This window comes from Scleropages formosus, chromosome 18, assembly GCF_900964775.1.
Source record: "Scleropages formosus chromosome 18, fSclFor1.1, whole genome shotgun sequence".
In the NCBI taxonomy this organism is placed as follows: domain Eukaryota; kingdom Metazoa; phylum Chordata; class Actinopteri; order Osteoglossiformes; family Osteoglossidae; genus Scleropages; species Scleropages formosus.
In genome coordinates, this window is record NC_041823.1 from 9,725,540 (window position 1) to 9,743,599 (window position 18,060).

General features: G+C 42.3%; 1 protein-coding gene across 1 annotated transcript; it reads left to right on the plus strand.

The window, feature by feature from the left end:
- The first annotated feature begins 470 nt into the window (after positions 1–470).
- entpd3 (ectonucleoside triphosphate diphosphohydrolase 3) lies at positions 471–9,582 on the plus strand. The gene is made up of 9 exons (XM_018762907.1): positions 471–590; positions 2,519–2,636; positions 3,442–3,601; positions 3,928–4,087; positions 5,458–5,700; positions 7,495–7,758; positions 8,706–8,816; positions 9,062–9,199; positions 9,391–9,582. Exons 1-9 carry the CDS (start codon positions 471–473, stop codon positions 9,580–9,582), a joined length of 1,506 nt encoding a protein of 501 aa, XP_018618423.1.
- Positions 9,583–18,060: the final 8,478 nt, after the last annotated feature.

The following is an 18,060-nucleotide window of genomic DNA, read 5'->3' on the forward strand; positions in this document are numbered from 1 at the left end:
GCCGTGGCTTTGGACGTGGGTTCGGATCCAATGCAAAGTTTGCGTGTTCTTCCCATGTGGGTTTCCTCCCAAAGACATTCTTGGGAGAAAGCAATGGGCAACCGCTTTTATTTTACCAGAAAACAATGGGCTTTGCCAATGAGAACTTCATCTTGACGGTACTGACCCTGTGCTTCTATGCAATATGGATTAGCAAGCAGTTTTTTTCCCAAATATACATTTTATGTAGTTTTCAGCCTGCTCACTGAATGAAGTCTCGAATGAACTTAAGTATTGTAAAGATGGTTACTGTTTTATTCCACCCATTTGCATTTACATTTATTCATTTTCACTTTAATTTCATTTCATTTCATTTCATTTCATTTCATTTCATTAGTCACCCAGGTGACATTTGGCTCCAGGCAGGCAGTTAAATTGTTCACTTGTGTTTTCATCGTTCAGTCATTATCACCGTTCTTCCCCTACAGGATATGGCCTCGAAGGTGGGCGTCGCCGTCGCTCTGCTCTTCCTGCTGGCGAGCATCGCCGTCCTCATCTCTGTCTCCGTCGTCCAGGTTCACAAGGCCGCATACTCGTCCCCTGGTTTGAAGGTAAGATGCCGATGAACATAAAATCGTCTTCCAGACACTTGGATTCAGGTGGTGTTTATTACAGCAGAGCGCGTTACCCTCCTACTCTGAAATCAACAAGTCCCCTGCACTGCAGCCACAGCGCACTATTTCACTTTTTATCAGAGCCTGGGGGAGGTCGTCTCTCGTAGATACGCTTCGCCCAACCAAATGGCCCTAATAGCTCTTTCTAGAGCTTCCAGAGTGCTGCAGAAGAATTAAACATTTATATAATGAAAGAAGACAGAATACTCAGGATAACCACCCATGACCGCAGCAACAAAAACAGAAAATTATGAAAGGTTAAGCAGGGAAATGTATTTGTAATTTTAAATCGTGAAGTTATTTTCCCACAATCTGTGCTCTGTAATCTGGAGGTCGTTGGTTCAAGCCCCATGATAAAACGCAGTAGTACCCCTGACCCACGTGGCTAAATTTTCTGTAAAAAAACACCTAAATAAATAAGTGCTTGTTCGATATCATCTTACATGGTGGTTTGCAGCTGAGTGTAAACAGAAAAACATGGGGAAAGAGGTTATGCTACAACTTATGCAAAGTGGCAGTATAAACCCTGTTTGTTTCTTATTGCTGTATTTTTGTGTTATGTTGTTATGCGTTCCTAATGTAAAGCACAAATTTGTATTTTCGCTGAGATGTACGTCACTTTGGAGAAAAGCGTCTGCTAAATGAATAAATGTAAGGTAAAATGTCAATGTCATGTTGAAAATGCATTTTTGTGCCGCTTAATTGCACTCGCCATAAGATTCTGAAAACCGCCATGCAGGTGTTCTTATTTCGCTTAAGTCTCTAAGACAAAGTACAATTCCCATTTTTGGCGTTTGTTTGACACATTAGTTTATTAAAATTATACATGCTTAGCCCTGGCCATTTTCTATTTACCGCAGATTCAACAGAAAATATGTGAGAAAAGGCAGAGGTTCAGATGACGCATATGTGATATGATTTAAGAAAAAGAAAAAAAAAAAAAAACATGCAGATTACATTTCAGAAGGGACTGTCTGTGACGTTCTGGACAAGTGTCAGTATAGGGTTAGTGCTGAAGTACACATAAGAGAGTATGTTTTTTCTTCTTCTTCTTGGAAGAATAAGAACTATTAAGCTGCTTTTGGGGTGTTTTTGAGATTAATTTAATTTTAAGAATGCTCCATCTTTGGAAAGACTAACTGAATCGCTGAATTTCTTACTCGCTGTGCTGATGAGTGAACTGAGAGCCACAAAACAAATGGAGAAACACAGAATGCAAACACCATAAATTATAACTGCACAACTCAAAGTTCATATGCGTCAAATGGTGTCAGATGTAATACAGTTAATAACAGAGGTTTAGTGCATCCATTGTGAATGTCTTACTGAATATTTTGCCTATATTAAGAAAGCAATAACAGATGTGAGATGAGGCGTCAGCAGCAGTAGCAGTGGATCCAGTGGAAAAGTGATAAAATTAAATTTATGAGCTTAGGCAAAAGGCAATCAATTTGGAGGAAGGGCTGCTTTTTTTTTCCCCTGCATAAAGATGTACCCCCAAGGCTGAGTTGCCAAGATAGTTCCTTAACTGGAAAATTAACTAAATAATTTTTCTTTAGATGCCACAGATTTACCTGGGAGTTCTTTCCCAGTGACTGAGAATTTGTGCAGTTACCATTAGCCCTGTCATTGAAATCCTGTCCATCTTTTGCTGGATCTTGACATCTGGAATAATTTATGAGGCAAAATCTACTTTGAAATCGGTGGTACCTCACGAGGTGCCTGATGTCAATCAACAGTAGAAGGAAGTAATCGGAAGAGAAGATGAGGAGACATGTGGCCGTGGAAAACATCAGATATGTAGGGAGAGATCCAGTGAGGTGTACCCTGGAACGTGGTACGTATGCTCTTCTCTTTCTGTCCAGTATGGGATCGTCCTCGATGCAGGTTCATCTCGCACTACTATCTACCTGTACCAATGGCCTGCAGAGAAGGAGAACAACACCGGGGTGGTCAATGAGACCATGAAATGTCGTGTTGAAGGTGAGGAAGTGCTTCTAAAATGTGGATCATGTAAAAAATGGATAACTTAACCTTATATCAGAATATGTTTAACATTACGGTAACATACATAATACTGTGGGGTGGACCTGCTGGTATAAATATTGGAATGATGATGATCATCATTGTTATCACAGTCTATTTTAAGTTAAAACTGAGAATGAACATCCATCCATCCATCCATCCATCCATCCATCCATCAGTAAGTACTTATCCAAAGCAGTGTCATGGTGGTCCAAGGCTAATCAGAGTGTAAGACAGGGTACTCCCTGGATGAGATATCAGTCCATCACAGAGCAAGCAAGACACAGTGTCACACACTATGACTATTCTGAGTCACCAGTCTACCTAAAGCAGGCTTCTTTGGACTGTGGGAGGAAACCAGAGCGCACCCACATAAAAACAGAGAACATGCAAATGCTATGCAGACTGAGCTGGATTCAAAGCCATGTCAAAACTAAAAGTCGAGAAACTGCGAGGCACCAGAACCACACACTGCACATTCTACCACAAATAAGCATATGCTGTGGTATAGAAGCATCATGTACAGTATAGGTTGAACACATCTGTGTTTTCGTGTGAATACGTAAATAACCGTGGTCTGCAATGTACACACCGATACCAAAGGGAACTGTACATTAGTCATGAATCTACATTAACCAATAACAATATTTTCTAATTTCATAGGACATGCAACATATTGCTACTGATACATTTTAATTTACTTGTATTTTAAGCCACGATGTAGCAAAGCACCATGACCTGTCTGTGTGACATTCATCCTCAGGTCCTGGGATATCAAGCCTTGGTCAAAACCCAGCCCAGGATGAGGCCTCCTGGAGCTCTATGAAAATGTGTATGGCAGAGATTATGGACAAAATTCCCTCCTCCCAGCAAAATACCACCCCACTTTTCCTTGGTGCAACAGCTGGTATGAGACTCCTAAGGTAACTTGAGACGCCGGTCACGTTGTGTTACCGTGGCACATTTCTTCCTTAGTGTGGTAACTCTTCATATTGAGATCAGCCGACATAGACTGCCATCTGGGAGATTTAACTCTTGGATGTGAAGTTCCTGAAGCAGCCTATGATGCGGGATCATGAAACCAATGCTGGTTATGTTTACAACCATTTTTGTTAAGATAAAACCTGCTGGCATTTGGTGTTCTTGTATGTGAAGCTTAAAGAAATGATTATACACGTGTGAAAAAGTAAAATTCCACGTTTACACATTTACATATAACCTTATTTTTTGTTCTCGAATGTGTCACTAGGCAAAAAAATAATACAGCCTCAGACAAAATCTTACAGGACATGAGGGAATACCTCCAGAGATTACCTTTGAGCTTCCAGAATGCCTCCATTATCTCAGGAGAAGAGGAGGGGCTCTATGGTTGGATCACCGCTAACTACCTGAAGGGAAATCTTATCGAGGTTGGTGAAATTTTGTATTCTTTGCTTATGTGTTGCCCAGCAACCTGTTCAACAGTAGGATCTCAGAAGAACTGACACAAGAACATTATCTCAACTGCGATAAGTGTATTTCATTGACTTTTACCAACAGTTATAACACATACACTGTATGAAACCGCTTGTCCTGAGTAGGGTCGTGGTGAGCCGGAGCCCAACCCGGCAACAAAGGGCGCAAGCCTGGAGGGGACACACCCAGGACAGTACACCAGTCTGGTGCAAGGCACCCCAAGCAGGACTTGAACCCCAGACCCAGCAGAGAGCAGGACCTGGCCAAACCCACTGCGCCACCACACCCACCAGTTATAACAAGGGTGTATAAATACAGAGCAAAGATGACTATGCAAATAAGAGAATTTCCAACAGTCGATCAGTTAAATTTATTTTTCGGTACTTTTGCTGCACGCCAGCAAAAGTTAGAAGTCAGCGATTGAGGTCACCTTGCATATCAATCATGAATAAAAAGACACAGTGGTTCATGGACAAAAAACCAGAAAAAATCTAATTTTACTTAATATTAGTTGAACATTGGTTCATCAATTAAATATTATTTAAACATTATTCTGTATTTCCAGTATTTCCAGTTTGGACAACATGCATATCCTTTAGTTACATTTAAGTTGCTATATTTAAATTTTTCTGTTGCTATTTATGGAAAGAATAAGCAAAGTGAAAAGTGTGAGATAAATTTGTAATATGACTTGAGAAATGTTTGAAACTTTATGCATACATATAAAATTTCACTTTCAAAGGCAACCTGAACATTTAATTTAAAATGTGTTCATTTAAAAAATTGTTATTTTTTGCAAGTAAGAAACAGCACATCTGATCCCAAATGCAAATCAGCAAAGTAAAGTGACATTTAATATTAAACTTCTCACACCAGTGTTACAGCAGTGATGATCATTCTTCAACATTTACCTTTTTTTCAAAATGTGTCTTGAAAACATGCGAGATTCTGAGAAGACTGTATGTCATCCTAAAACTAATAGCAACTTAAAAGTATAGCACCATAAAAATGGATTTTATAGTGGTGTAACAACTTGTGAGGTAGGGGGGAGAAAAATTCTTAAACAAATAATATAATAATATATTATAAATGAAAGCAATGCTCAATGGAGTTATACACTTTTTTTTTTTTTTTTGGTGGGGGGCAATTTATGCTCACTTGAGCATCGGACAACATCCCCCCCCCAATGGATTTTATGATCCCAACCTTGATGCTGCCCTGCTGTGGTATGGTTGTGTCAGACCCTTGACATCTTCTCTCCACTTCTATGAACAAGGGGGGGGATTCAGGTAGTCCAGTCACCCTCTGCCCTCGTGCCTTGCAGAGGAACCTGTGGAACGCCTGGGTTCGACCGGGAGGAGCAGAAACAGTTGGGTCCTTGGACCTAGGTGGGGCATCCACCCAGATCGCCTTCTCTGTCCCTTCAGAAGAGGTGCCAGGAGACCCAAGGCCAGATGGCTTCGTGGAAGTGTGGCTGTACGGGTACGAGTACAACGTGTACACCCACAGCTTCACGTGCTATGGGAAGGATGAGGCAGAGAAGAAGGTCCTGGCGAGCCTTGTGCAGGTGTGCAGTGTATTTTAATTTTGCTTCTAGGTTTCAGCAGCCCAGTTCCCCAGGATGCTGGACTGCTTGACTGGCATCATGCAAAATTGCCTCTTTATTCCTCGCCTCACTCACAGCAGATATTGGTGCAGTAAATAATGGTTTAGCTTTCATTTAAAATTTTAGGTCATAACCTTTTTTATATCATTAATGCTTCCTACTGACCACTTCTGGAAAGGCCATTAATCCTGTCTGCCTTAGGGCCAGTGCATTGTCACGTGTGTTCCGTCCTTGGACTCCAGGCTTAAGAGAGCAGACGGAGGATGCATTATGGGATTAACAAATTGATCTGTGCGATTTCAGCAGTTTTCGGTGGCTCCCATTTGAAACCTTAGCGTTACAGACTTTCATCTGAAGTCTACACACAACACACAGTAATGACCATTAACACACCTCTCAGACTCAGGCACCACTAATGGGCAACTTTGAAAACCGCCATTCGAAAGGCAGTTGAGCCCACAGAGTGAGCATGAAATTAGTCGATTTATACCACCTGCTTAGCTACAAAAGAGGGAAACTCAGTAAAATTACCAAAGAGCAAGTTGTGTGTGCAGTGACAATCAGAGTACTAGTGATATTTTAGTTATATTTTGCGATACAATTTTGTTATATTTTGTGCATATTTATACGTACCTACCCTCCCCATACCTGTCAGTAAGGTATCATATGATTTTGCTTTTGACCTTTAAGCACCTGCAGGTATCTTCATGTTAACCAGAAGATGGCTCTCTGAAATTCATCCATCCATCCATCCATCTCATCTTGATAACCACTTGTCCTAATGTAGGGTTGCAGCGGTCCACAGCGTTGCCCAAAAGCATAAGATTAGCAATTTGATAGACAGGGACACCGGTTACCTTATCAATAAACAGCCTAATACACAAACTAATACAGGGACAGCTGGTAGTGTAGTGGTCAGGGTTGCTGCCTTTGGACCCAAAGGTTGCAGGTTTGAATCTCACTTTCTGCTGTAGTACCCTTGAGCAAGGTACTTACCCTGAATCGCTCCAGTAGAGTTACCCATCTATATAAATGGGTAAATTACTGTAAATAGATTGTAAGTTGCTTTGGAGTAAAGCGTCAGCTAGATGAATAAATGTAAAAATAATTCGCCAGGTAGCTTTGCTAATAAATCTTTGTCTCATGGAGATCTGGCATCAACTCATCCATTATAAATAACCCGTTGTTCAGTGCGGGGGACAGTGATCTGGAGCCAATCACTGAAGCATATGGAGTGAGGAAGGATTCCAGCAAACATGGCAGGGAAACTACACACACACACATTCACTCACACATATAAACACCTGGAGCAGTTTAGAGTCAGCAATTAACCTGAAAACTTCTCTTTAGACTGTGGGAAGAAACAGGAGCACCTGGAGAAAACGCATAGGAACACAGACCAAACATACAACCTCCAAACGGACTGAGCAGGATTTGAACCTATGTCCAAATTTAGCATAAGGGCTTTTAGGCACTAGTACTAACAGCTGTCAGCTTGAGACCTAATGTGATGTAGCAGTGTGAAATGAGATCTCAAAAGTATATGACTGATTAAAAACTCAAATTAAAAGCACCAACACTTTCAGCCTCCAACTGTAGTACCCTTGAGCAAGGTACTTACCCTAAATAATTCCAGTAAAATTACCAGTTGTATAAACGGGTAAATAGTTGTAAGGATCTTAACATTGTAAATCGCTTTGGAGAAAAGTATCAGCTAAATGAATAAGTGTAAGTTTCCCTTTCACTCCGTTACAGAGGTCCTCCCTAAGAAAGGTGGAAAATCCATGCTACCTACAGGGATACAGCATCACCTTGTCTGCTGAGTACATCTTTGGGACCCCCTGCAATGAGAAGCCCAAAAATTACAACCCTAAGCAGGAGATCACCTTCGTGGGGACAGGCGACCCGGTCCTGTGCAGAGCCACTGTGCGCACCATGTTCGACCTGACCTCCTGTCAGGGCCTGTCCAACTGCTCCTTCAACGGGGTCTATCAGCCCCCCGTGTCTGGGAGTTTCATGGTATGGTTCATTCATGTGTTGTGCAGCATACACTGCAGTGGTTGGTTGATTTGATCTCACATGAGGGCGGCATGGTGGCATGGTGAGTAGTGCTACTGTCTCACAGTGCCTGGATGGTGCAAGAGGATGTGGGTTTGATCCCTGCTTGCTTTGTGTGGCGTTTGCATGTTCTCCCCTGTCTGTGAGTTTCCTCCATGTGCTCTGGTTTCTTCCCAAAGACATGCTGTTCAGGTTCCCCCATAGTGTGTGAGTGACAGGGAGAGAGAGTGTGTTTCATTGATGTATGGATGAGTGACGCAGTGTAAGTCACCATGGTGAATAAGGTGTGTGGACTGGTAACACTACATAGTATCCATTGGAAGTTGCTTTGGAGAAAAGCATCTGCTAAATAAATTAATGTAAGAGCTTGAGCTACTCTAATGCCTTATTTTTCCTTTTAGAGTACAGTTTTAATTTATTACTCACAACAAGTTTCTCTGTCACTTTCTGGCTGTAGTCTATTACAAACAGCCTTATTTCCTCAAGCTGAAATTTGTGATTTGCATTTATTCATTTAGTTGACACTCCCCCCCCCCCCAAATCAGCTTACAATGGTAGTCTACCTATTTACCCATTTGTGCAGCTGGAGCAATTTTTAGGGTAAATACCTTGCTCAAGGGTACTATAGGCAGAGGTGGGGAATCAAACCTGCAGCCTTTGGGTCCAAAGGCAGTAGCTCTAATCACTACACTACCAGCTGTCCCTGGTCCCATCTGTCACAGTCGATCACAGTAACTTGTATGTTGTAGCATGTTTTTATCATGTGGTTTTGTCTTCATATTTATTGTCCATGACAAATGTCCTACACTTTCCTCATAAGTGTCCATCCACTCGTGGACAAATGTCGATCGTGAGATTTATGAATATTTGAAAAGCTGCCTATACCAGGAGCGCACATGTCCTTGCAGGCCTATGCTGGGTTTTCTTACATCGTTGAGATGTTTCAGCTGAATACTTCATTTAGTCTGGACACCTTCAATTCCACCATCTGGTCCCATTGCTCCACACCCTGGCAGAAAGTGAGTGTTTCCCCCCCCCCCCCCCCCCCCCCCCCCCATCGATGACTGTGTTTGCCACAGTATATTCATGCTTTTACTTTTCAGAAATAAAAACTTAATTAGCTGTGAACAATGAAATGGGAAAATCATAAGCTTAGATATTACATCTTCAGTGAATGTGAACAGGGTATGCTGGAGTTCACAGCTATGCTGCTTGCTGATATGGAAATAGACTGGAGTGAAGTGACTTGTCTCTTCATTTCTAGCTTAAAGAAATGTACCCCAAAAAGAATGAAAAATACCTGAGGACTTACTGCTATTCGTCAAATCTAGTTTATACCCTGCTTGTCGACGGCTATGGATTCAGTCCTCAGACGTGGAACAACATTAGGTTTCAAAATAGGGTAAGCACATACCACATCCTATATCCAATAACTAAGCAAATCACTGTGTTCATTAGGTATTAATTCAAAGTCTTGCTCAAATGAGTCTTGTTTCTAAATAGATCACAAAGTGTTTTTTATTGAACATGGCTGCTGCAGTAATTCGATCTCGATTCTCCATGACCTACGTGTTCCCCCTGTTCCACTCACAGATAAACAATAACAGTATAGCCTGGCCCCTGGGGTACATGCTGACCCTCTCCAACAAGATCCCAGCTCAAGCCAAGCTGTTGCAACTGCCCATGGACAACTCTGTGTTTGCAGGGCTCCTCTTCATGTTCTCCGCCCTGGCCATCCTCAGCGTCATGTTCCTCATCATTTCAGTCGTCCGGGCTTGTTATTGATGTCCACGCAGCAGGGCGGCACTGCAGTTTAACCGCCTCACAGAAGAGCGAGCTCTGGAACCTGTGCAAGTTACGGGGTTCGACAGGTCAACGGTGCGATCGGTCAAGTGTCGTCGGGCTTTTTGTTTGTGCGCTTAGTTATCAGAGCGGATGCTCAGAGAACGGCAGGTAAGCAAAAAATTATGTCACCAACTAAATTTCTTCGCCTTTGCCTTGGTCTACAATAACTTTGTTCCTTGCCGTGGACTGTGAGGGGTTAATATACACATCCCCACATGCACTGTTGCAGAAATGTACACTTCCCTGGAAAATGAGCATGATAAATGTGCTATTGAAGACAGCGATTGCTTCTGTGTATGTCTGCATCTCACGATTCATTGTTCTTTTGATATTTTTTATTTATATGGATTGCAGTTCCATTCGTCTATCTGTAAGAACACTACATGTTTGCTCTACATATGAAATGTATCCACAGTAAAATTGTGAATTATCACTCGGAATTAACAGTAAATTTTAAGATGAGGTACCATAAATTCTGGAACCTTGAACCCTTGACTACATGAACAAATAAACTTGGAGATGCAACAAAAAGGTCATATTTTTCAAAACAATAAAAGATTAAATGGAGCAAGCTGTTTAATGTGTGATACAGTACTTCTGTTGCTGGCAGTAGGAATGCAAATATAGAGTGTTGTTCATATACATGAACTTGGTGAGAGTCAGGTGCGGACAAATCTTAATGCCGAGCCCTGATTGACCAGCCCTAAAACTCTCATTGATCAACAGTAAACTCTGATTGGTCTCATTGCACAGAGAAATGTAAATCTCTCATGGTATTAATATGCTGCTTACTGATCAAGTAATAGGATGGTAAGAATGTAACAGTTGGAAAAATACATTTCTTTGCAAATATGCTCGAGTAAAAGTAAAAAAAAGTATTCATAGCAAAAGATACTCTGAAAAGCACAATTTTCCAGAAATCTACTTAAGTACTACCAGTGGGGTAAATTTAACTGGTTACTACTAGACAGTATGTTTAGTACTGATGGATGTCACTCGTGTGAAAGGGAGGAACAGAAGTATGTTGCCAGTGGTGCCATCATCCATGCGCGTGTGTGTGTGTGGAAACACAGGAGAAAAATACAACTCTGCACATTCTGCGCTGGACTTGAACTCATTTGGTACCCACTAAGCAGCTCAGCAGCTGCAAAGCACCAGTTTCACCTGCTGCCCAACCCGAAATAACCCTGCATCTTTAGCACAGACTGCTTTTATTTGTGCCCTACACAAACAGCCAGCGATAGGCCGCTCCCGCCACGACCACTCTCACAACTTCCGCAATCGCGACCACTGTCGCAACTACCACGATAGCGATCGACTGTCGTGACTATCGCGATAGTCCAACGCACGCGCGCTTGCTCGCTTCAAAGTTGCTCCCGCGCAAACGGAGAAAGAAAACTCGATGAAGGCGGAGACAAAAATATGTGAGGAATAAACTTGATATTTCTTGAATACAAGCTAAAATACATGGGCAGCGTTTCAACAGAAGTCCGTCTCATTTTTTTTTTTCCCCCCACAGAAATAAAGCTGTGATAAACCTTGGAAATACGCTTTCGCAAAACAGTTGTCGAGACTACATGACACTGACTGAAAAGCCAACATTTGTGTCGTGTTTTTATCATCTCGAAAAGAAGCTTGAGGTTTTCTCTCTTTTTTTCGAGAAAACAAGACAGAAAAAACATGTATCTATCAGATGCATAACATTATTAATTAGATTTAATGTGGTGGTGCGCAGCGCTATGGGTTTGGATGGGGGAAGAAAAACGCAGAGGCAGCGTTCATTACGAACGATTTATTTGAATACCGGCACCAAGGAAATAATGCCCTAGATCCGGGGACCCTGTTTCCTCTAGAAGCTGCACCTCCCCTCCCTTTACTTAGCGTCACTAGGCTTTTGCTAACATTGTGGCCGACAGTCACCCCATCATTTTCCCCTTAAGTGCCCCCAGTGGTTGCACAGCCACATTTAACATTTCTCCCCACAATGCAACTATTTACATTAGACGGGTTTCCCTCCTAAAACAGTAATGCGGGTCGTTACATTATTATTAATTACGTGTCATTCATATATATAAAGTGATAGAATGTTAAACTATAATAAATTATAACCATATATAATACAATATACTATATAAATAGATATATATTTCTTATAGATCCTCCCTTTTTCAGTTCAGTTTCAGCAATACACTGACCCAACAAATATTATTCATATATAGTCCCGATACAACTGGATTAAGTAAACGTAGATGGATTGTACACAATGACATTAAGTTGAGACACAATGCAAAGGAATTGTGTTACATTGACTAATTTTAATTAAGTACATTGAACAAAAAGTAAAAATCATGTTGAGTGAACACCATCTGTTACAAGTCTAAATAGATGGGAACATTTTATTGCAGCATCAACATATCACTTTTTGATGACTGTGTTGAATTTCACTTGGACTTTATGCAATATAATTATGTTCTCATCTCGAACATACATGTATTAAGTTGATTGTAAATGTATTGTTTTAGTATTTTCAGCAGAGCTACTTTCCTTTTTTTTTCAATGTGGAGATTAACACGCCTGTAAACCAAGTTCTTGAATTTGTCCATAAACCACACAGAGACATATAACCATCTCTGAAATCATCATATGTATCTTAAAACTGCATTTAGCTCCGAAGAAAACATAAGCTAAATGAACAAATGCAATCAATGCAATAATTGTATCTTTATAATTTTGTCTGTTTCATCCTGATAGTAAAGTATTTGCCTGGAAGGGTTTGCTTTTCTTTTAAAATGGTTTTATACTGTTATAATTATTTGGAAGATGGCTAAAAGATCTGATTTTGCCCTCTGTAAAGTGAGCTGGTTTTCAACATTTTTCTTTTTTCATATGGGGAGAATTAAATATATAACTATATATACAGTATAGTTGAATGAGTATATATAGCTGAATATACATTTATTCACTTAGCAGATGCTTTTCTCCAAAGCAGCTTCCAATGAACTCTACGTAGTGTTATCAACCCACACACCTTATTCACCATGGTGACTTACACTGCTAGATACACTAATTACACTGGGTCACTCATCCATACATCAGTGGAACACACACACACACACTCTCTCTGTCACTCACACACTATGGGTGAACCTGAACAGCATGGCTTTGGACTGTGGGCAGAAACCAGAGCACCCAAAGGAAACCCACACAGACTGAGCAGGGATCAAACCCATGTTCTCTCACACCATCCAGGCACTGTAAGACAGCAGCACTACTCACTGTGCCACCATGTATATTGCTGTTTTTCATTTAAATAAATGTATTTAGAATAGAGCCACCCAACATTTACATCACACACCAAAGCAACATTAGGGTACTTACACTTCTTTACTCACCTGTTTAATTTTAGGGTAAGTACCTTGCTCACAGGTACTGTAACTGGAGTTCAAATCCACAACCTCTGAGCAGCTCTAACTACCACCGCCCCTTGTTGCCTAGAGAAGTTGAAAACCTCCAGGAATGTGTAACTGAATTTCCTCCCTCCCCCATAGCAGCTCAGCTGTACATCGGCAGGGACTCGAACTTGGCTCTCTCGCGTGGGAGGCACGAATTCTATCGTTCGAACCACCGCACCGATGCTTGCTGAACAGACGCACACCGTGATTTTTCACAGTCTCGTCTTCTGACACGTTATTCCAACGCTGAGACACCTACGAACCCGTTTATACAGCGGGATCACTTTAGGTACGAGCTGCTCAAAGGTCTCCTAGCAGTAGAGAAGGTTCGAACTGGCAACCTCCAAAGAAAACACCTTTACCACTCTTACAGTCTCTAGTGTACTGGAGAATTGGGGGGGGGGGGGAGTGGTTTCAGACTGTTAAATAAGAAGGAAGGAAAAGTGCAATGAACAAAATGGATAGGACTGCGCGGGTGATCTCAGGTGCGGACTCTCGTGGGCGCCGTGTGCGTGAAGCGCGAGCCAGGCGCAGGGCAATTTCATTGTGAAGGAGGTCTTTCTGCTGAAGAAGGGCCCTCTTCTTGGGACAGTAAAGCATTTCTCGTGGACTTTGCTGCTGCTGCGAGAAGAAGAGGAAGAGCAGCAGCTGCTGGGACGGTTCTGCACGAATGATCTGCGCTCTGCGGTTTGCGTTACAATAACGGTGCCGCAGCGTGGCGCCCCGCCCCCTTGGAGAAGGTGGGGCGCGGTGCCGCTCATGCACGCGCTGAAGTGTAACAGCGCGCGGACGGTGGACGGAGAGCAGCGGAGACGATGCTTAAGCAAGGCAGACGCAGAAGTGGATTCGATGAGTGAGCGCGCGCGGCTGGGGATTCAAACCCGACCGCGAGGCTCCGAGAGGCACGGGACACATGTGGGAGCGAGCCGCGTGCGCCGTCTGTGTGAAACTTTCCTTCTCGGGAGGGGAGGGAAAAAAAAACATGGTAAGTGTCCGGCTGCGTTCCCTGGCTTTTCAGCCACGAGTTCTGCAGAAGCCGTGAAGAAAGTGCTGTATGGATGGATCCGACGGTGAGCGCGCAGCCAGCTGGACGATCAATAATCATAAACTAAGTGATCAATCGCGGTCCCGGTCGGCCACAAAAATGCAATGAACCCCCTAGGTGTGGAATTGAATGTTGCGATGGTTTTTTTCTGAGGAAACAGAAGACAGAACACCTGGATCGGCGTTTCGTTACGTGGCAGAAGAAAGAACCAGGCATTTGCGCGCGCGCGCGAGCACGTGAACGTTACACTAGTATTGTTTTTCCCGACAAAACGCGGCCGGTCTCTCCGATCGCGTATTTATACAGTTGTTCCGCTAAACCTCATTCAGACGGAACTCTTCTTTCGTTTCGTGTCCATCATCCTTTATTCAAGGTATTTCTTAAAACTGTCTTCTTGAATATATAGTTTAGATTTCAGGCTGCGATCGCTATAGGCTATGGGCTCTTTTGGTTATAAAAATAATTTTTAAAATCCTGCGCATCTTTCTGAATTGTTGCTTTATCTGATTATAACTTTAAGTTTAAGCGACTCAACGGGCTTCTAAATCGGGTTTTGCTCTTGAGAAGTTTCACAGCTGGCTTGTTGTTCTTTCAGCCTGGTCCCATGATTCCACTGTTGTTGAAGTTACATTAAAACACCCACCTTTCGTAAAGATACATTGTGGCTCGTGCATGATCCAAGAAAATATAGCCTCGTATCTTTGCACATGGCTGGTATTTATTTTGGATTCCACTGGCAAAGAGCTGGAACATCACTCCTAAAACATCTCTATTTGTGTATAAGAGTATCTCAAACATAGTAGCTTTAATCGCTGCATCTGTTGAAAACAAAGAAAAAAGTCTGGATTTGTGGAGCTCCTCTCAGGTGAGTAGAGTATGACCCCCAAGGCTACCTGAGCTGAAATGGAGCTCCACCTCAGCCAAGATCCAGGTGCTGTTCTAACCGCAACAGCATTCTGAAAGCGAGAACCGCAGGGGCTTTCAGAGACCACCAGTGTCAAATTCCAGCGGCGGGGTCCTGACAGGCCCCAAGTTCCAGCTGGGGAAAGGGTAGAATATCAACTGCGTGAATGGCTCAGGAATGAACGTGGTAATCCAGAACTCCTGGGTGGTAAAGCACAGCAAGGCAGCAGACTGGAAGGAAAAACTCTCAGCAGACTTTTGCAAATGACTGCTGGAAATGGGTGGAGAATTAGAACTCATACCTCAGTGGTAAGTTATTGCATTCTTGTAGTGTTGTCGCTCCCCGTGGAACTCCTTGGTCGAGGCGAGTAGTGCGGTCGGCTTCACGGAGCCTTGTTAACGCTGCCGCAAAATCGCACTTACCTGGATTACCATGTTGGTGTAGGTTGACCGAGGTAGAACCAGGGAAGACTGTCAACTTTGAGTGCGTCTCGTTTTTCTTTTTCCCACGCTTGTTTGAGGTGGGACAAAATATTTACCTCCAAAATTGGTCTGCTTGGCAGTTGTAGAATTTGTTTTCTCTGGCGTGTACTGTGTGACTTTTTTCCCTTTTGGTTTTTTTAAATTTATTACTATTTTTTTTACAGGAAATATTAAAGCATCTGTTACTTTTAGCAGGATCGTGCCATTACCCCCCCCCCCCCCCCCCCCCCCCCTCGCCCACAAGGCCTCTTTGTGAAGTTTGCTAGTAGCTCTTGATGCCTTATGGTTTTCAGCCCATGAATTTGATGGTGCTGAGGTCTGAAGCCTGCTGTCCCCTTGTAAATGTTTATAGGCATAACTGGAGAATGTTTTTATAAGAATCGGTTTTCTTGAGCAAAACCGCTGAGAAGCCCAGCCAATGAATTGATGCAAAAAGGTTACATTATATGAATAATGCCTGACAGTCTGTGGCAAAATAAATGCAGTTTTCCACTTTTTGCGGGGTATGAAAATGTCATTCACACCTATTCAGTATAGATGTTATTAAATACCTGTCCATTGTCAATAACCACTTGTCCAATGCGGAGTCTCAGTGCTCCGGAGCATGTCTTACGCACAGGGCATGAGGCAGGTTATACCTTGGGCCGGACGGACGGACGGACACACACACACCTCCACCCACCCACCCTTCTTCATAGACACATGCACACAGTAGAGGCAGTGTTGAGTCAGCGCTTCACCTTACCATGTGAAGAACATGCAAACTCCACACAGGCTGAGCCAGATCTGAACCCACGTTCGAACCCACAGCCCAGGAGATGTACAGCACCGGCGCTCCATTGCTGTGCCACCATCAAGCCTATTACCAATTTTTATTAAGTTATTAAATGGGAGATGAGTTTAAATGTTATGATAGCTATGTAACAACATTCTTGAACTCTGATGGTGATTTCTGCAGGTCTTTTATTATTTTGACTTACTCTCACAAAATGAGGAATATGAAGTTGCAGTGAAAACAGGGGAATAAAAGGCAAAGAGCTTATTCGCAACCAGCCTTAATTAGTGCCACATGGCATTAACACCAAATGTGTTATTCAGACAGAATAGATGTTGCCTGGATAATGTAATTAGGGCTCATTGTTATAATTAGAATCCACAAAAATGCATTGCTTATATGATTGCCTGGAATTTGGTAATTATAGTGTCATTAATTTTGCTGCTGATTAATTATATAGGGCATGCAAATTAATGACAAGCCTTGAGGTGACATTTTACATTTTTCAAACACCAAATCTGTTATAAAATGAGCAAGTGACCAAACTATGACTACATCAATTTTGTACTGAATTGTATGCGAGATAATGTAGAATCTGTTGAATTTTGTACCGTGTCAACTGTGCAATATAGTAATGAGTCATACAGTATTTTTTATGACTGATCTAACTACACTTTTCAACATTTGGTAGTAAATGGAAATTTATATTATAAGTTTCCCCCCCCATAAATATGTAAAAAATGCATGTTCCACAGCGGTGTGCATTTCAAATAGGAACTTTAATGACTGAAACATGTCAGGCTTCTCATATTGCAAGTCAGATGACAGGGTAGCCCTGATCATCTGCTTTTAATCTGAATTGACTTCTCCTGTGAATGTGATTCATTCTGTTGTGAACGTGAAGTGCGGCTTGCCTGTCCTGAGGCATCCCTTGAAAAAGGAGTGTGTGTGTGTGTGTGTGTGTGTTGTGCGTGCTTCTGTGTGGTGGTTAAACCGCTTCCCACCATCACACCCCCTCGATTGGCTGCGGCTGGCCTGAGTCACGGCCTGAATCACAGGTTGCCCACGTCCTCTTAGCTTTGTAAGGACCTCCTGATGACAGCTCGGCGCTGAGTGACAGGTTCTCCCTCCGTGGTGGCAGCTGTGATGGCGCTTTGAGCTCAGGGAGGGCAATGTGGTGTTCAGATCATTCCTTGTTCCCCTTCCACTGTTGCCCTCAGCATCACATCAGGCCTTGATCTGAAGGTTAATATTATGAAATTGTGGGTTTGGGGGGCACTGGGCAACAGGCATGGCTGTCAGAGCTATAAACACGAAGGTTTACTGTTATCCTTTAAGTTTCCTCTAGGGCAGATGAATCTGCTATGGATTTGTAAATTGTTTGCCTATTTCCAGAGAAATATTTATTTGTTCACGCACCGAAAAAAGATAATGGAATCTCCTCTTCATTGTCGATATTTTTCCCTCGGGCCATCGCTCTCATTAACAGTTACACTCCCCTGTAAGTCTCCTATCAGTATAATATATCCCATCACTTTGTAATTAACTTTTTGTTTTGTATTTATTCCTTTTACTCTGTAAATATGCTATTAATTTATTTATTCCTATTGTCTGTAATACTGAAAACACCAAGCACCAAAGCAAATTCCTTGTGTGCGTCAACACACTTGGCAAATGAAACCTCATTCTGATTCTGATATACATATGTGTGAGTTTATGTGTACACACACACACACACACACATATAATATTGTACTGTA